This window comes from Oryzias latipes, chromosome 2 (assembly GCF_002234675.1).
Source record: "Oryzias latipes chromosome 2, ASM223467v1".
In the NCBI taxonomy this organism is placed as follows: Eukaryota; Metazoa; Chordata; class Actinopteri; order Beloniformes; family Adrianichthyidae; genus Oryzias; species Oryzias latipes.
The window spans coordinates 5,989,417-6,009,416 of NC_019860.2; the positions used below are offsets into that span (position 1 = coordinate 5,989,417).

General features: G+C 44.3%; 3 protein-coding genes across 7 annotated transcripts in view; 2 read left to right on the forward strand and 1 right to left on the reverse strand.

The window, feature by feature from the left end:
- LOC110016657 (zinc finger protein 502-like) overlaps positions 1-20,000 on the forward strand; it is a 970,715-nt gene that overhangs the window by 940,711 nt on the left and 10,004 nt on the right. The window lies entirely within an intron of this gene.
- The window catches only part of LOC105355262 (NACHT, LRR and PYD domains-containing protein 12), a 517,064-nt gene that overhangs the window by 388,190 nt on the left and 108,874 nt on the right, over positions 1-20,000 (forward strand). The window lies entirely within an intron of this gene.
- LOC111948629 lies at positions 6,320-8,920 on the reverse strand. The gene is made up of 2 exons (XM_023962367.1): positions 7,490-8,920; positions 6,320-7,450 (listed from the first exon to the last, which is right to left on the reverse strand). Exons 1-2 carry the CDS (start codon positions 8,903-8,905, stop codon positions 6,872-6,874), a joined length of 1,995 nt encoding a protein of 664 aa, XP_023818135.1. The 5' UTR covers positions 8,906-8,920; the 3' UTR covers positions 6,320-6,871.

Consider the following 20,000-nt stretch of genomic DNA (forward strand, 5'->3'; position numbering starts at 1 on the left):
CTTATGTTTGCTTGTTACTCTAGCATAAATCCTTTTACATTTGATTCTGTCAGGTCAGGTTATATGGACAGTCTTTAAGTCGTAATGTATAGTTGCACAATCTAATATTTCAAGTCCAATTCCCCCTAGATATGAATAAATACACACCAATTTTTATTTTGAGAAATTAAAAACTTTTATGCTCTCGGGGGCCACATAAAATGACATGGCGGGCCACATATGGCCTTGAGTTTGACACATGTACCTTAACAGATCAAAGAGAAAATTGTTAGCAAGTTAAAAAACCCCAAAAAGAAGCACTTGATCTATCGTCTGTTTGTAGTTTTTAGACTTGGAAAAAAATTGATAATTTCTTCTCAAAATGACTTTTTTCCCCCAATGGGGTCATAAGGGGTCCATTAACTCAGTGCTGTTACTGTGACCCCGCCCACCTATATAAATACTGCCACCTCTTTTCAATAAAATGTTAAAGTTTTACACAATGTACATCACTTTCCATGTCGGCCTTTAGGAACGGGCGATTTAATGATAGAAAAAAAAAACGTACATTAAGACATTCTCAATGGATCGCCGATTTCCGGAGGCACCATGGAAACGCGTGGTGAAAAAAAGAGAGCGCTACACTTCAGTGAGATGGGGTCTGAGATTTTAATGACGGCGTATAAAGATTATACGCCAATCAAAATAGTAATATGGCTGCATACTCAAAAGAAAGTTTCTGCTTGAAGAAAAATAACGGACCAAGTAAACGCACGAGTTTCTGATCTGTTTCAATTATCCTCGTGACCCATATATATATATATATATATATATATATATATATATAATAAATTTTATTTCAAGCGCCTTTCAGGTCACCCAAGGTCGCTGTACAAGGTTAAAATAAGAAAAACAGAATAAAACGTCAATAAGAAATTATCAGAGTAAAACATGAGTAAACATAAAGACATAGTAAAAAAAATAAAATAAAAAAAATAAATAAATAAAAACATTTAAGATAGATACATAAAAAATTATAGGATAGAAAAACAGACAAATGAGGTTGCGATAACTGAATGGATTAACTGTATGATTGTTTGAAGAGATGGGTCTTGAGTTTGGATTTGAATAGTGGCAGTGTGTCGGTGTTCCGTAAATCTGGAGGAAGAGAATTCCACAGCTGAGGGGCAGAGCGACTGAAAGCTCTGCCCCCCATGGTGGCAAGACGGGCAGGTGGGACATGGAGTTGGAGAGAGGAAGTGGAACGGAGAGATCGGGAGGGAATGGAAATGTGAAGAAGGTCAGAAATGTAGGGTGGAGCCAGGTTATGGAGTGCTTTGAAGGTGATGAGGAGAATCTTGAAACTAACCCTTTGTTTTATGGGAAGCCAGTGTAAGTTTTGGAGAACTGGTGTGATGTGGTGGGATAACGGGGTCCTGGTGATAATGCGGGCTGCAGAATTTTGAAGAAGCTGCAATTTTTTGAGTGTTTTATTGGGCAAACCAAACAGGAGGGAATTACAATAATCGATCCGAGAAGTGACAAGACTATGAACAAGTACAGCAGTTGTATGAGGTGTGAGAGAAGGGCGGAGACGAGATATATTGCGAAGATGAAAGTAAGCAGAACGGGTGATGTTATTAATATGAGATTGGAACGAAAGTGAGCTGTCGAGGATGACACCCAGACTCTTTACCTGGGGGGAGGGAAGAACAGAGAAGTCATTGACAGAGATGGAGAAGCTATTGGATTTGGAAATAGTGGATGGAGTGCCTACAAGGAGGACTTCAGTTTTGGAACTGTTGAGTTGCAGAAAATTTGAAGAGAACCAGGAATGGATTTCTTGCAGACAGAGGGTAAGGGAGGAAGGAGGAAGTGATGAGGAGGGTTTCGTAGAAATGTAGAGCTGGGTGTCGTCCGCATAGCAATGGAAATTAATGTTGTGTTTATGGAAGAGAGAACCAAGAGGGAGGATGTAAATGATGAAGAGAAGGGGACCTAGGACTGAGCCCTGGGGAATACCAGCAGAGAGTGTGAAGGTGTTTGACATATGAGGTTTAATATGGATAAATTGACTACGGTCTGATAAGTATGAAGAAAACCAGGACAGAGGGGTGTGAGAAATACCAATAGTTTGAAGTCTGTGAATAAGAATATTGTGGGAAATGGTGTCAAAAGCAGCAGTTAAATCAAGGAGAATTAGAATGGACAGTGAACCGGAGTCCGAAGCTAAGAGGAGGTCGTTTGTGATTTTTAAAAGAGCTGTTTCTGTACTATGGAGTGGGCGGAAACCAGATTGAAAGTGTTCGTAGATGTTGTTACTGGAAAGATGAGCACGGAGCTGAAGAGCAACAGTTTTTTCAAGGATTTTGGAAATGAAAGGTAAATTAGAGATTGGGCGAAGATTATTAAAGTTATTTGGGTCAAGACCAGGTTTTTTCAAAACTGGAGTTATAGAGGCGACTTTTAGAGAATGTGGAACAATACCAGACATGAGAGAGGAGTGAATAATGTTGGTAATTGATGGGAGAAGAGAAAGGAGACAGGATTTAACGAGAGATGTAGGAATGGGATCCAGTTGGCAGGTGGAAGGTTTAGAGTTTGTAATAAGGTCAGAAATGGTTTGTACAGAAGGAAGTGAAAATCTTGAAAAGGTTGTCAGAACCGAGGGAGGAGTGAAGGTGTCCACTCCAGAGACTGCAGCTTGGCTTGTGAGCTGTTGATGAATTGTAGAAATCTTAGAAACAAAGAAGGACATTAACGCGTTACAAAAGTCAGGTGAGGAGAGATGATTAGGGAGAGAATCAGGGGGTTTTGTTATATTAGATAGAAGTGAGTAGAGGGTCCTAGAGCTATGTCGGTTTGAGTGAATCAGGCCAGAGTAATAGGAAGTTTTAGCGGACGCTATAGAATCTTTATAGAGGATAATGTGGTTTTTGTACATGTCCTTATGAATTATGAGTCCAGTTTTATTTTGAAGTCTTTCCAGTTGTCTGCCTTTAGCTTTGAGCTGACGTAGTGCAGGTGTGAACCAAGGTGCAGAGCGGGTGAAGGAAACTGATCTTGTTTTGAGGGTTGCATGAGCATTAAGAAGTGACTGCAAGTCATTGTTATACTGCAAAACTAGTTCGTCAAGTGTGGCTTCAGGATTTACTCTGGGAAGGTTGATGATATCGGCTGAAAAACTAGCAGTGTTGATGGCTTGTATCTTACGGAATGATATGATGCGTGGACGTTTGAGTTTGGATACTGTGAGGAGGAGATTAAAGGTGATGAGCTTATGGTCAGTGAATGGGAGTGTGTGAGGTTTGCAATCAGAGGGAGTAAGTCCAGAGAAGCACACTAAGTCTAGCGTGTGTCCTTTGCAGTGAGTGGGAAAGTGAATAAATTGCTGCAATCCAAGGCTATCTAAACAGGATAAAAAGTCTTTGGCAAGAGGATTATTACAGTTATCCATGTGGAAATTAAAATCACCAAGAGTAACAATGTTCTGAGATAGTGAAGTGAAATGGGTCAGGAGATACGAAAAGTCATTTAGAAAATCCTTGCTGATTTTGGGTGGACGGTAGACTCTAGCAACTATGGTGGGGGCAGGACCAGAAAGAAGTAATGCAGAATATTCAAATGAGCAGTAAGTAGGAGCAGAGACAGGAAGGACTTTCCAGGACTCACGATAGATCATCAGGATACCACCACCTCGAGCATGTGTGCGCGGCTCACTGGTGTACACAAATCCAGGTGGAGTTGCCTCATTGAGTGCAGTGAAGTCCCCAGGTTGCTGCCAAGTCTCTGTGAGGCATAGAAAGTCCAGCTTTCGGTCAGCAATAATGTCCTGGACCAGCTGGCCTTTATTGGTGAGCGAGCGGATGTTGAGGAGACCAAGGATGACTGTAGTAGAGTTAGTGGAACAGAGAGGAACTGGAGTGGAGCGGGGGAGAGAGGAGAGCACACTGTGGTCAACGCCTCTGGCCGGTGCCTCTGGGAGGCAGTGAGTGTTTGTTTTTCTTCCAACATGTCCCTTCACAGAAGACCTGACTGTAATAATAGTCCTAATAGGATAAACTGGGGGGGCAGCAGGTCTTGGAACGGAAGCAGTAGTGATGGTTTGTTGGAGGATGTGGGAGGAAACCAAATCTAGTCAGTCACTTCTACAAACCGATGTCTGTACGGATGAAGAGGAGGTTCGGACAGGTGTGGGCACGATGGGGGCAGGTGAAGTCTGGACAGAGTGTCTGATGTTGGCCGCTAAAACATTCCTGCCCAGTGGACTGGGGTGAATACCATCAGATTTATAGAATGAAGTTCTGTTCCAAAACAGGTTAAAATTGTCAATAAAAACGAACTTGTTCAGGCTGGCAACAGACTGGAGCCAGGTGCTCAGACTCAGCAGCCTGCTGAAGCGGCCCTGGCCGCGGGAGAGGGAGGGGAGGGGTCCCGAAATAAAAACAGTCAATGGACTGGAGTTTAAAAAATTAAAAAGTCTGATGAACACCTTTTTAGTAGTTTCAGACTGTCTATAGGAGGTGTCATTAAAACCCACATGTAAAATCAGCCTCTTGACTGTGGAAGGGAGAGACCGCAGCAGGTCTGGGAGTTTCTCCAGAATATCCGGAACTGTGGCTCCCGGAAAACAGTGAGTGACTGCGTTGATGAAGCGGACCTTCCATATTATAGAATCCCCGATTATCGCCGTTGATGGGGCAAACAGGGGAGGAGGAGACGCGGGCGCAGGTGCAGCGCCGACAGGCATGACGACAGCGGCAGCGGCGGCCTCACCTTGCGGCCGGTGGTCCGTCAGCAGCGGCGAGGCCCGAGACTTGCTACAATGGAAGCGGACGGCTTCCTTCAGGATCCGACGGCGGGAGGAAGGTGCTGGAGCCCGCGAGGACGCGGGGGGTTCCAGCCGCGGACGCTCGTCTGATCCTGATGGTGGAGCTTTCGCAGTGATCCTCGAGGCCTCGTCCGGGTTGCTGCATGCCACGGTGCGTCCGTCCTCCTCCGGGATCACCGTGGCGTATCTCCGGAGAGCGGGGAAATCGAGAGTGGAGCCCAAATCTGGTGGAGTCTGTGCCGCTGTAGTCGCTGAGGAAGGAGCGGGAGAATCCGGGGCCAGACTAGCGAAGCGGTTGGACAGACTCAGGACAGGGGGCCTCCGGCGGGTCTCATCAGAACTCCTTCTGGGCCTTCGGACAACCACTTCTTCATCCAGGGATCGTTGCTTAGGAGTTGAAGATGAAGAAGGGCGTATGCAGGTGGACGGATCCCATGGAGCTGTGTCCTGGAGTGCAGCGCTCAGGCAGCTTAGCCGCTTGGACTGGGCGTAGGAGACGTCCATGAACTTGGACAGGAGCGCGTCCTTCATTTCTAGTTCAACCCTCAGACGACGGATGTCTTCTTTGAGGTCAGTAATGATCCCCGAAGCTGTACTTAGAGACTGTGAGTCCAGATCGTAGTTTGGATTTGGGTTTTTTGCTGTTATTTTTGCTGATGTCTGGTCTGGACTCACCACCGCTATCATACCGTCCGCCATCTTGAACTCGACATATATATATATATATATATATATATTGAAGGAAAGAAATCGTCCGTAGTTCAGTTCTTTCCATCCATGCGTGTTCGATAGTCGAGAGTGGTAAAACAAACAAGGATTCAACCGGTTCAAAAACACACTGAGTTTATTTCCCTGACAATAGTTGTAAAGCACAGATTAAAACATTAATGCAGATATCTGGATTCTCAAGTAAAGATCTACTGACGCACAAGTTACATGCGAATTATTCGTAGATTTACCCAAGAACAATGGAATAGTTTGAAAACAGTCTTTTTAAGATGTGTTTGAATCCCCGCCTTCCGGAAAGATCATGGCTGTCGGTCCTCCGCCCATGGTCGCTCTGATTCGTCAGCTGATAGCCCGCCTGCTTCCTCTGGCCAATAGCTGAAGGTTGCAAAGTCCAGATCCGCTCCGCCTTTCCAGGGGTAGGGGCCATTCACCGGCGCACACAATCCATGATCAAAAGGAGTCCTCCTCTGGTCCAAAGTAAATCATACCAGCCAAACGAATACTCCATCGCCGGCACGAGATCAGAGGTCAGCTTCATCCTCCACATGAGAACACGAACCTGAACACTTTCCCAAGGATAAGGTGTTCAACCCAGATAGTAGAAATGTAGTCCCTGACATATTTATCACGTCTCTGGAAACTCCTAGATTTTGCACAAAGAAGTCCTAGTTGCTGCTGCAACTACAAAGCACAAGTGAAGGTCACTGGAAAATAAGTCCTGATGAGTTCAAAATGAGTTCACTTCACACTAAAGATAAAGCTATAACATAATGAAGAATAAGATATTAAAACATACATTTTCTACATTTCCCTCTCTTGATCACACAAAGTGTGATCACCTAAAAGACTTAACACTACAACACTCAAAAACAACAAAACATTACAAACCTAACCTAACCTGACAGCTGTGGTCTAAAGCCCGCACAATCTGGAACACAAAATATTTCAAAGGAGTTAGGCGTCCATGCATGAACGTGCAAGCGAAAAACCTGCCAGAGCATACTTTATACCATCTTTGATAAACATTCAGTTTACATTCGGACAGGAAAAATCTTGCGACGGCTCCGTGCTCCGCGGCAACCACCCCGAAGGATGCCCATGCTTACAAGATCGACCTAACCCCTTGGCACAATGTCATTAATAAAAGTTACACAGTACAAAAACTAAAGTAGTAAATAAGGTAAATAAAACAAATTCAAAGTCTAATTCAGTGTAATTCAAATTCAAATAGTAAAAAAAACATAACCGTAAAAAAGTTAACAGTTCCTGTAAAGCAAAAGAACACCTGGAATTAAGGGGGAGGAATGCGAGACATGTTAAGGCAGAACAAAATCACACAAACTGAGTTGACAGTTGGGGTGGGGGAAAAGGATCACTGACAGGCAACATGGCATATTGCCCATGCTCACGATCCTTGTCGCCCACCGCCTTCTCTATGAGGCGTGTCAGAAGTGACCTAATGCAGGGAATGCAGCAACAACCACACAGAGTGAGAATAGCTGTAAAGACGGCAACTGCAACAAGAATAGAGGAGATCAAATTTTTCCAGGGACCAAACACTTTCATCCAGTCATCCCACATGGATGTGTCAACACCTGAATGGTCCTTCATTTTCTTATTTAATGTGCGAATACCGTCAATAGCCACTGTCAACTTACCACCAGCTTGCGTATTATTGGGAATAAAAGTACAACACTGATCACCAAAAATACCACAAACACCAGATTTCTCCGCAAATAACATATCTAATGCAATTCTGTTTTGGAATGCCATGAGGGAGGAGGCCTTCAATTGTTCATGCACAGCTTCAAAACCTGCAACAGTGTAATTGCCTAACTTCTGAACATTGTAATGGATGTAGTTAATTCTGTCAACGTTTTTATTAGGGGTAATCCATAAGAGAATACTCTCAAACCCAGAAGCCACCTGATTCACTAATTTATACTCATCTGGAACGCCTCTAGGGACACCAAGAGAGTCAATGTATGTCGGATCATTCTGGCCCATCCAGCCCGTGTCACGCTTGGACCGTCTCCAGGTAGGCTGGTGGGTCAGCGGGGGTGCGACACCTGTCAAAGCTGTGGGTTGAATAAAAACGGGTAAGATCAAAGTGACCAATGCACACCGTCCGGCGGCATTCAGGGGTAATCTGTCAAATATTTGATTTGTGCCACACCATATCCAAATATCCGCTCGTGAGAGTGGCTGGAAATGAGTCAGAACTTGTGTGTCATTACACCAATTGTCAGTAACATTACCTATAAATCGACTACCATTTCCATTACGTAACACGAAACATGAGAAATTTTGAGGGGCCACACGTCGGTCAAAAACAGGCTTACTTTTATCACTGGGGGCCAGAGGATAAAAGCGATCCAGTTTCCGACAGTCCGGGCTAAAAGGAATTGTGCTAGTCATTAAGTCAGCGACACATTCTGCTGGAACTGCTGCGGGAACCACACGTAACAAAGGACGGGGTCCCATACACACAACACAGTCTTCCTTTATTACATTTGCTGCTTGTTCGACCATCAGCAACCAGTTGTTGGCTTCCCCGCTGATACCTGTCACAATCTGGAACCAATTATCTGTGGAAGGAGTTCCTTCTATGATTTTTACCTGTTTGACTGGACTGAAGCCTAATCCTGTCCGTAAGAGAGTGGTGGTGGTAGCATTAAAGTCTGGACAAAACATAATCTGCCAACACGGATCTTTTCCATTTGCCCATGCACAAATGAGCAATCGTGAGCAAAAAGTGATGTAACCCTGTGTAGAAACAGGGAAAGGCTGACCAGTGGTGTTAACACGGAAAGTAAAAAACGAATCTGAAACAGTAAAATTAGAAATTATTCTGGACCACTCACGAGCTCGGGGTGTCCACCCATAGGAACCTTTCCTCCAAGATGATTCTGCTGTGGATCTAAATATTGATCCCCATCCTCCATCCCCTAACAATCCCCGAATGTACCAGTGATAGCCTCGCCACTTACTTGCTGTTCCCCAGTGGTTATGTCTGAAACTGTCCCTTGGTGCTATAATTAACACATCTAGTGTCTGATTGGGATTGTAGCAAAAATACGGGAACCCTAAAGGGGGCGGAAGAGGGCCACACATGAGTTGTTCAGCTTCCCTGGTATACGTCCAGGCATCATAAAATGTACTTCGCTTTGTTCTGTTACGTCCTGTAGCAGTCTGCCTATGGGATTGAGTCAGGTTATATTTAGTACGATTAGCTCGAATCTCAGGTAAATCAAGGAAGAAGATCCATAAAAGAAATAGGAAAAATATAACAAAACTGATAACTCCCCATGTCCATTTCCCTCTCTTGGCCTGAGGAAGGCCCAGGCCAGTAGTAGAAGGAAACATCGCAAAGGCAGACAGGGGCAAAACACAAAATACAAAACTAGACGAAACTATAGAAAAAATAAGTCGAATCCAAAAATCGAAATTGAATGTAAAAATCCTAATCTAAAGCAAAAATAGAAATTGAAGTAAAAACATAAATCGAAGTAAAAATATAAAATGAAGTAAAAATATAAAATGAAGTAAACACAAAAAACAACAAACAGTCCTGTGCACCGTCAAGGTCAATCAGGCGTCCTGTCCACTGTCCTGTGAATAGCAAGGTCGCAACATCGAGTAATGATACCACTTATTGTCTCTGCCCTGCAGCTGCACAGCAGACGTCGTTCGAGCCGTGACACGATAAGGACCCGTCCACCTTGGTTCTGACCACTTCCTTTTGAACGCTTTCAGGTACACGCGAGTCCAGTCAGCCAGGTTATCACCTGGTGGTTCAGCTGGAGGCTCGTCCTTATCCTTAACCTGCGCAGAAAAAATGGAGGCAAAAGCATGCAACAACTTCCAATAGGTAACCAAGGACCTATTGGGTGAGTGGGCGTCGTCTAAGGGTCTAATAGTCGACGAAGGACCTGGCATTAATCTACCGGTCAAAAGTTCGAACGGAGAGAAACCTGTTCTGCGATTTACGGATTGTCTGACGGCTAACAAAGCTAGAGGAAGAGCAGTAACCCAATCTATATTAGTTGAGGTGCATATTTTTGCCAATTTTTCTTTGAGCGTGCGATTCATGCGTTCCACAGAGCCCTGTGAAGAAGGATGGTAAACACAACCAAACTTATGTTGCAATCCAAGAGAGGCTTCAACTTGCTGGAGGTGCTTACCGTTAAAATGAGTCCCATTATCAGATCTGATTTTAGCAGGAAAACCATGTGTGGGTATGTAGTGATTTACCAGTGCTTTGATCACTGAGATGGAGTCCTCTCTTTTGCAAGGATAAGCTTCAGGCCACCCTGAAAAAGAATCAACAACAACAAGCAAATATCGCTTACCTTGCACGGGGTTGATCATGTCAGTGTAGTCAATCACAACCTCGGCTCCTGGCCAGGGGGCAGAGTCAAAACTCCCTGGCATAGGTTTGAGGGTGGGCCTAACATTATAGGACTGACACACTGTACAGTTGTGCACATAATCATGACAGACATCACGCAACCTGGGGTGCCACCACATGAGCAGCTTTGTCATCATGATAGATGGTCCCAGATGCGCTGGACCATGGCTTTCCTTGAGAATGCGTTGAAGAAGAGGTCCGTCTGGTACCACAGGCTGACCATATGGACCCACCCACAAGCCATCTGATGATCTCACGGCACCCTTTTGAAGCCAGTATGATTTCTGCTCTGGCGAGGTTGTGGATTGCAGGGTCACCAGGTCATCATGTGTGGGGCTGTCCAACAGCTCAGGTGGTGTGTAAACACTCACCATTTGATGTGTGGGGGTGTACCCTGCTGCTGCCTTAGCAGCCGCGTCAGCAGCGTTATTTCCTCGTGTTGTCAGGGTGTTACCTTTACTGTGACCTGGAACTTTGACCACAGCCACTCTGGAAGGCAGTTGCAGTGCAAGCTCCAGGCGCTGCATCAGGTCCTTATGAGCGATAGGCTCCCCTCTCGCTGTAAGAAAACAGTTCCTCTTCCATGCAGCAAGATCTAACAATGCAGCCGACACTGCATAAGCAGAGTCAGAGTATACTGTTACCTGTTCTCCAGGTGCAGCTTCAAGGGCCAAGCACAGAGCCAAGACCTCTGCTGCTTGGGCCGATGGTTTAACTGTCAAAATTTGTGATGTTAGGGTGATGAACTCACCTTTAGAGCACTCCACCACAGCAGCCGCTGCCTGCAGAGTTCCAGATGTTGAGCGAAAACAGCAACCATCTGTAAAGAGAATTCTTCCTTCTGGAAGAGGCTTCGTTTCCAGATCTGGCCTGGTTCGCAGTTCTTTCGCCACAGCTACAGAGCAAGAATGAGGATCCATAGAAATTCCCTCTGACATATTAATGCCAGTGTGTTGGTACTGAATGTTCGGAGCTGTCAGAGTTTTCAGCAGCCTCGTCTGTCTTAAAGACGATAGCGTGAAAGATGATGACGCAACATATGATGTGACTGAGTGCTCCGTCAAAATTATCAACGGATGTGACATCACGATGTGTGCTGTTTTGAGAATCACTTTCGCCAAACCTGCAGCATAACGAGTGCATAGTGGCGAACGGGCTTCAACGGCATCCAGGGAGATGCTACAATACATTAGCACATCCCGTCTGCCCTGATTTTTCTGGAAAAGAACAGCATTAACAACTGTGGGCGTCATTGTAGCATCGAGAAAAAATGGCTGAGTATAATCTGGGGCTGCGAGAGCAGCAGCGCATGCCATGTCTTGCACTAATGTTACAAAATTCTCATCAGTCACTGGGGTCCAGTCCAGCACAGCCGCGAGGTTAGTTGCACCCTTTTCTTTAATCATTGACCTCAAGGGGGCAGTGCGCTCCACAAAACAAGGAAGAAAATGTCTGCTGTAACCACAAAGACCCAAAAATGCCAACATTTCTCTTACTGTCTCTGGACGTTTATGCTGCAAAATAGACATTCTATGTTCTGTGGACATCGATGATCCTGTGCTGGAAACAGTTCTGCCTAAAAATGTGACTTCCCTTCTGCAACATTGCAGTTTCTTCTGAGAGACTTTGAAACCCAAATCATACAGCTTCAGGAGAAGATCTTTTGTTGCCTGAAGACAGGTGTCCGCAGTTGGAGCTGCGAGCAGAAATCATCAACATACATCAACAAAACACATCCCTCTGGAAGCACAGTATCCTGCAAAAGAGACTTCAAACATTGATTGAAAATGCCAGGAGAATTTTTAAATCCTTGTGGCAAGCGTGTGTACTGCAAGCGGACACCTTTATACTGAAATGCGAAGAGGTGTCTGCTGTTCTCATGTAATGGAATGCAAAAGAAGGCGTTTGCTAAATCAATAGCAGTGAACCACACACATTGTGGGGTTAAAGTTGAAAGCATGCGATGTGGATCAGGCACAGGAAGGACTGGAGTGATGGTTACATCATTAACAGCCCTTAAATCATGTGCCATTCGATAAGTTTTACCATCTGCTTTTAAAACCGGTCTCAAAGGAGTACACCACGAAGAATGCGAATGCTCAATGACACCTGAGTTCCACAACCCAGTCAGAGTTTCCTCCATCCCTGCATCTGCTTCCTGCACCCATCGATACTGCGGTCTGAACGCCTGTGCTCCTGCAGTTACCTGAATCTCCACCGGAGGGACGGCAGAGCATGAACCAACATCAAATGGACCCGTGGACCATAAAGAGGCAGGCAGTGTTTTTAACATCACCTCTGCATCTTCATGGTCTGTCATCTCTCTTCCATGATGTCTGGCGATGCACACATGCTCCAGGACTGCGGAGTTCGTCGTTAAAGGCAAAGTTATCCTGTACATTTTTGTAGAGGGAGAAAATTGGACACCTGGAAGAGCACAGTTTTGCCAATCTGTGTTGTTAACTCCCCTTTTTGTCATAGGCCCGAGTTGCCGAGCCTCATGACCAGGGGATAATGCTAATGAAATGTGCGGTACCGCTGTGTTTGACATCCGATACCATTGCATTTGTGAATGTGTTAATGCACAATGAGCTGCTACACCCTCAGGGCCGATATATATATCAGTGGAGTTCAAATGCCACGTGTGGCCTTCTACCTGATGAAATGCTTCCTGATATAGTTGATCATCCTCTCTGTCATAATATAGTGTGCAGTGCAGGTCATCCAGAGGCGGAAAATAGGGCTTCAAAGACAGAATCCATGGCTTCCATACCTGGAATTCGTGGAATACACCTGGCGTGTCAGAAGACTCGGGATCGAGCAGGGCCCAGTAGATGTCTGCCGTGGGGGTTGGCTGTGGTTGAGGCTGCAACAACCACTGTCCGTCATACTCTGTGGCATGGCACCCAGCCAGAACATGTCCATTTGGGAAGGCGATCTGTATCCCATCTGCAGAACATAGGATGCTGGCTCCTGTTTTGACAAGAATGTCCCTTCCCAACAGATTCACAGGGGTTTGTGGTGAATGCACAAATGAATGTTCCACCGTCTGACCAGCCAGTTGAAATGTCAGTGGAATAGTTCTTTGCAGGTTTTGGGGTTTCCCAGAGAAGCCAACAAGGTTCATATTTTCATTTGTCAGAGCAGATGGAGGCAACTGACAATTTATAGAGGAACAGGTGGCACCAGTGTCTATCAGTCCCATCATGGGAGTACCTCTGAGCTTGAAAGGGACCATGGCTCCTGCATCACCAAATGGTTCCTGGCCTCCTGGGCACCCCTAGTGGTATTGTCCAACTTGCCACCCCTGTGGTTCTTTCCACGGTGGAGGAGGGGCTTGGAGCGGTCGTGGGTGCTGTCCAGGTCGCCCTCGGCCCCTAGACTGTGCATGTTGCTGTTGGGTACCTCGTTGTGGGCAGTTCTGTACCCAATGATCTGGAGCGCTACAGATGAAGCATCCATCTCCAGCTGCTGCTGGGGGGGGTCTCCTGGGTGGTCCACGTCCTCCAAAATATGCAGCCCTTCTCCTGCCCCGGCCTCTGAATGCCTGAGCCTGCCACATCATTGCCGCTGGCTCTGAGGGGATTAAACTCATCATGTTATCCTCTTTTTTAACACCTTTTTTATCCTGAGTGGATTCTTTTCTGGCCTGTGCAAGTTGAAGTTTCAGTAATTGTGTCCTCAGTTGCTCAACCTCTCCCTCTGCTTTGCCCTTTTTCTCCAAGTATAATTTGCAATGATAATCCAAATGTCTTTTAAATCTAGGTTCATCACCAGACATCAAGTCTGGGTCTGCTTTTAATAAATCCTGCAGATCCTGCGGCAATCCTGCCAGGATCGCTGTTCTAAACATGACCGTTTCAGAAGGTGACAGGCTGGGATCTCTGCCTGTGCTGTCTGTCCATTTCTGGACACACTCAGAATAATGTGTGTTGGCTTCCTTACCAGTGTAGGGGAAGCTGGATGGTGCTGCAATCTGTGGATCTGGAAAAAGTTCTCTGATTGCAGTAAAAACTGGAACTTGAACGTCCACTAAAAGAGTGGAGTCCGGGTGGTCCTGCACACCTGCACGCTGTTCAATAGACTGGATCTCAGTGACTGTGGCCGTTACACCTAGTATCTGTCTTAAATCACCCATACAGGGAACATGGCCTTGCATAACTGTGCATAATTGCTGGAGGAAATTGCGACTTCCATTTGACACACGTGGTAAACGTTCAGCCAGTGTTGAAACATCCTTAAGTGGGAGTGGCTGATAAATAGGCACACCAGCTCCTGTTGCTATCATAGGAAACATATGTTTTGCGTCCCTGTGCTGTTTAGTTCCACTTCTTAAAGTCATACTGTGTTTCACTCGTCTTACCTTATCCAAATCCTGATTTGAGGTGAGGAGACGTGGTTGGTGTGGAGGTGATTCGTCGTCATCGTTCTCCTCCTTTTCCTCCTCATATTTGTCAACATCCTGTTCTGGAAAAATTAATCTGTGATACTTTTTGAACTCACCTGGTAATGTATACTGACCTGCCAAACTCTCCACAGCCTTCTCCTTACGTGTAGTCATGTCCTCATAGCAGCGGACGAATTGTTTGCCTTTGGGGTCAGTGACCCTTGAGGCAGCTCCTCTAGGTGCAGCTGGAGAGCCGTGAAGGGAAGGATAAACATCTGTGCTTTCATCTGCACTTACCCGGGGAGCAGAGGGGGGTTCTGCTTGTAGATTTATGAGGTCTTGGAATGGGTCTGCTCTTTCTTCACCCATCCTGGTTCGTCTTTCCCGCAACATGGAAACTATGTGGTGCTTTTCTTGGGGGGTCAATTCCTCCTCCAGGTCGCAAGCGATTTCTCCACATATTTTCAACATTGGATACATTTCCTGTGAATTGTAAGGGGGGGGGAAAGGTACAGGGGAGGAATCTGTCCCTACTGGAAGGGAGGGGTAAAGTCCTGGAAGAGGGAGCTTGGGGGAAGACGGTGTCACACTACGTTTATGGCTTTCTTGTTCTGTTTTTATTGTGGCCATCGCTGTTGCAGCCAGGGTCAGTTGATGCAATGTGCGCCTAGTCTCGTCAGCTTCCTTTTGCTTCTGCTTAGCTTCTCTTTTTTCTTTCCGTGATTGTTTTTGCACCTTCTCATCCAAGTCCTGAACCTGTTTTACTATAACATCCTCTTTCTGCCTTAATTGTTGACTAAATGCCGTCCAACTTCGAGTCCGTTTCAAATCCATCTGAGCCCATACCTTACGCAATTTCTCTTTCTCCTTATCCTTCTGTTTCTTCTCTATTCCAGCCAACACCTGTCTTTCCAAAATCTCATACATTTCCATCCATTCATCAGAAGTTAAGTCTTTGTCGTCATAGTCAAGTCGTTTGTTTTTGTCTTTGTCATTGAAGTTGTCTGGATAAAATGCACCATTTTCCTTAATTCCTCTATCAAATTCACCATTCATGATTATTTTGAATCCTTCTTTGGTTTCTCTCCGTTTATAAAAAATAATTTGTAGAGGCCGAAGCCTCCTTGGTGTTTCCGAAAATCCTAGACGCGCAAAATTAGTTCCTATAATAACTCTGTTTTTTGTAAGGGATTTTTTAACAGGTTGTACAGACGCAAACCTTAGTCAATTTACTGCTTTCCAAATATCACAAGCTCCCAATTTGCCAACGTTCAATTTTTACAGGCCGAACAGACGAAAAACCTGCATAATTTATAAATGTCCAATTTTTCAAAATTTACTGCTGTCCAAAGTGTATATTTTGCCACCGGTCAATCCGCTGTTCTAGGGAGGGTGAACCCAAAACGTATTTATTCGGGTGCGCTATGCTGCCCACACACCCCACTTCCCCTTGATTTGAGTTATTCAATACGCAGAAATTCATAAAAGGCTTCTGCTTACCGTACTCTATGAGGCCTCGAGGGAAGTCAAGCCCGTGGGGGAGTGCGTCACCCGCTTTCGGCCGAAAGTCTCAGTATTCTTGTAATAAGCCACTATGTTGTGGTCCAACCGGTCTGGTCTGTGTTCTTATCCACCCCCAACTTCACGTCCTGAGGTCACCAAATTGAAGGAAAGAAATCGTCCGTAGTTCAGTTCTTTCCATCCATGCGTGTTCGATAGTCGAGAGTGGTAAAACAAACAAGGATTCAACCGGTTCAAAAACACACTGAGTTTATTTCCCTGACAATAGTTCTAAAGCACAGATTAAAACATTAATGCAGATATCTGGATTCTCAAGTAAAGATCTACTGACGCACAAGTTACATGCGAATTATTCGTAGATTTACCCAAGAACAATGGAATAGTTTGAAAACAGTCTTTTTAAGATGTGTTTGAATCCCCGCCTTCCGGAAAGATCATGGCTGTCGGTCCTCCGCCCATGGTCGCTCTGATTCGTCAGCTGATAGCCCGCCTGCTTCCTCTGGCCAATAGCTGAAGGTTGCAAAGTCCAGATCCGCTCCGCCTTTCCAGGGGTAGGGGCCATTCACCGGCGCACACAATCCATGATCAAAAGGAGTCCTCCTCTGGTCCAAAGTAAATCATACCAGCCAAACGAATACTCCATCGCCGGCACGAGATCAGAGGTCAGCTTCATCCTCCACATGAGAACACGAACCTGAACACTTTCCCAAGGATAAGGTGTTCAACCCAGATAGTAGAAATGTAGTCCCTGACATATTTATCACGTCTCTGGAAACTCCTAGATTTTGCACAAAGAAGTCCTAGTTGCTGCTGCAACTACAAAGCACAAGTGAAGGTCACTGGAAAATAAGTCCTGATGAGTTCAAAATGAGTTCACTTCACACTAAAGATAAAGCTATAACATAATGAAGAATAAGATATTAAAACATACATTTTCTACAATATATATATATATATATATATATATATATATATATATATATATATATATATATATATAAAACTTATCCAATTTTGCCAACTTAAATGAATTACTTCTATTGGTAACAAATAATTGAGTTAAATTTATTCAATCTAATTTCTTAAGTCTATAAAACTTAGTGTTTATACAACTCTAATTTACATATTTATCTAACTAAATGTCATATTACTCCAATTCAATTGAAAATGCAATCCAGTCTGAGTCTTTGCACTTTTACTTTAATTATGACACAGAATAAGCAGTTTTTAAGTAAAAAATGAAAAAGCATTTTGAAGGATTTTTTTTTTACTTTATTTGTGAGTCGTGTGATGCAGTTACATTTTTAAAAAAATTAAAAAGCATTTCTGTCAACAAATGCAGCTTCATTTTTCATTTCTGGTTTTATCTTTTATTTTGTATTATGCTACACAAATGCTTCCATAGATAAAATTGTCTGAAACATTTCAGAAATTATCCTACTGCTTTTGTCAGCAGTCACATCATCAATAAATTCAAGAGAACCAGGTCCATTAACAGCCATACATGCCCATGCCATGACATTACCACCACCATGCTTCACTGATGAGATTGTATGCTTTGGATCATGAGCAGTTCCTTTCTTTCTCCATTCTCTTCTCTTTCCATGACTCTGGTACAAGTTGATCTTGGTCTCATCTGTCTGTAGGATGTTGTTTCAGAACTGTGAAGACTGTTTTAGAAGTTGTTTGGCAAACTCTAGTCTGGCCTTCCTGTTTTGAGGCTCACTAAAGTTACATCTATTGATAAACCCTCTGTTTAGGGAGTTTCCTTCACCAGGGACAGAATTATTCCTTCATCCACCTCAGTTGTTTTCTGTGATCTCTCGGGTCGTTTGCCATTGCTGAGCTCCCCTGTGCATTTCTTCTTTTTAAGAATGTTGTAATTGTGATAAAGAGGGAATAACACACACCTGGCCATGGTACAGCTGAGAAGCCACTTGGCCAATTACTTTTGGTTCCTTAACAGGTTGGAGGCACATCTGGATGTAAATGCCCTCAAATTAAAGCTGACAGTCTGCAGTCAACACACATCTTGTTAGTTTCTTTTCAAATCTATTGTGTTGGTTTATAGAGCCATAAATGTTGGAATTGTTCCTGTCCCAATATTTACAGACCTGACTGTATATCAGATTATTATTTTGTTGGATGGAATTAATTATTTAGTGGAAACGGAAAACTTTTTTTAACCCATTTCAGATCAGATAGTAATTCATTACGTTACTCCATTACTGACAAAAGTAACTAAATTAAAGTAACTTGTTACTATGTAATTCAATACCCCAACATTGTTTATTGTTAGTGGTCAAACCACGAGGAGCTGTCCAAAAGTCTATGCTAAAAAGCAAAGACTATATCGTCACTGGACAGTAGAGACCCCCCCCATTCCAAATAGGAAGTAGCTGCTGTCGCCTAACTCCAATAGACCTCTATAGAAAAATAGGCAGCTGTTACTTAGTCATTCTAAATAAATAAAATTACCATTCTTGCTGTGAAACATTTTTCTTAATATCTTGTTGTTAATCTTATTTTTTTTCATAATATTTATACTTTATTGCCAGTTATTCAAGTTATAAACTGACCAATCAGATGCCTCAGTAAAAGGTGTGGTGCCCGCTAGGGTTGTGCCGATGGACGATATCATCGTCCATCGTGATGGGTGAGTGACATCCCGATGGAGAGACACCATCGTGATGCCACGCCCCCGCCACGCTGCGAGTCGACACCATAAGCCGCGGTTACATGTGCAAAATATCTTGATGGGATCAATGGTCGGATTAGAATCCAACCGTGTAGATGGGCCCAGAAAAATGTTTTCAGAATATAAAAACGTTCACTAAGGTCACACTTTCGGTCGGAATAAATCATTCGCACATGCGCAGTAGGGTTTGAAAAACCGGAAGAGGATGTAAGTTCCGCCGAGCGGCTATTTTTTTTCCAAACTTTATTGAATGTAACAATTCAATACAAAACAATGTTAAACAGCGCCGAGCGGCTATATACATTGACATGTCAGCTCGGTAATATATGAGACGATCTTCTAAACGTGCTTTTAATAATGTTACGGTTGTTATGAAACACCTGTTCGCTCATCATTTGAATTTTAATCGGTGTGGTCAGTACTTTTTCTGAACGGAGCCGGAAAGAAGCCAGGATTAGCAGTATGCTAACACGGGCTAACAACATTAGCTTTGGGTGGCGCTGCAATCTGTATCCTGGCTGCTGTAAACATGTGGAAATAACATCAGCCTTTATCATGTCGGGACACGACTGGAAACACAAATCCACGTGATTGAACGGTTTCTAAGGACTGAGCAACATTTCTGCTTAAAGCTTACAACGCCCCAAAGCGCTGTGTGTGTGCTGACGATCCGAGCTCTGCTCAGACACACACTTTTAGACCCAGTTCTGAGTTCGGTAGCTCGTACCCCTAGAGCTGCAGGACGGATCGCAGTCCTAAATCTTCCACACATACCGCTCATGTAACAGAGCACCCCCCCCCCCCCCCCCCCCCCCATCAAACACAAAGCTGTAAGTCCGCGCTCCGCCGGTCCACTTGACTTGTTAAGTGCGGGAGCGGACTACTTCTTTCTATTTTGTTTGTTACTTTTTTTGTTAGTCACTTACCTCAGTTTATACTGGATCATCGCGGATGAGTCATTAGTTGGGAAATAAAATAAATAAAGTTAAATAACGAATAGCAATTATATAAGAACGAAGATTTTAAAAATAGCCCCCCCCCCCCGACAATATCATCGTCCATCCTGATGGTTGACAGCAAACATCGTCAACGGCCAATTCAGGGGACATCGCCCAACCCTAGTGACCGCTGGCCCCACCTCGAACGTTTGATTGACATCTTCTTCCGAGCAGCTTTCAGTGATGGGGGGCGTGGACTTTGAAATAGCTTATTGTTCTGTCTCCCCCAGTGTTTTAAGTTTTTGTTATTAGTTAAATGTGTTTATTTGTTATTTTCTCTTTGTTGGAACAGTAAGATTTAAAAGTTCATTGTAAAGTCAGAAGTTTATGTCTGACGCTGCCATCTAGTGTCCACATGCGGTACGTAAAGTGGGAAGCTTGGTTTGGGAAAGAGGCACGTGCAGCGTGTTGGGGAGTGGTGCGCATGTGTGAAAAGTAAAGCTCTT

Excerpts from the sequence above, each read along its gene's own strand:
- LOC111948629 (XM_023962367.1), bottom strand. The coding sequence starts at position 8,905 with ATGTTTCCTTCTACTACTGGCCTGGGCCTTCCTCAGGCCAAGAGAGGG. Across the intron at positions 7,451-7,489 it reads GTGTCCCTAGAGGCGTTCCA|GAGAGTATTCTCTTATGGAT; the intron begins GATGAGTATAAA and ends GCTTCTGGGTTT.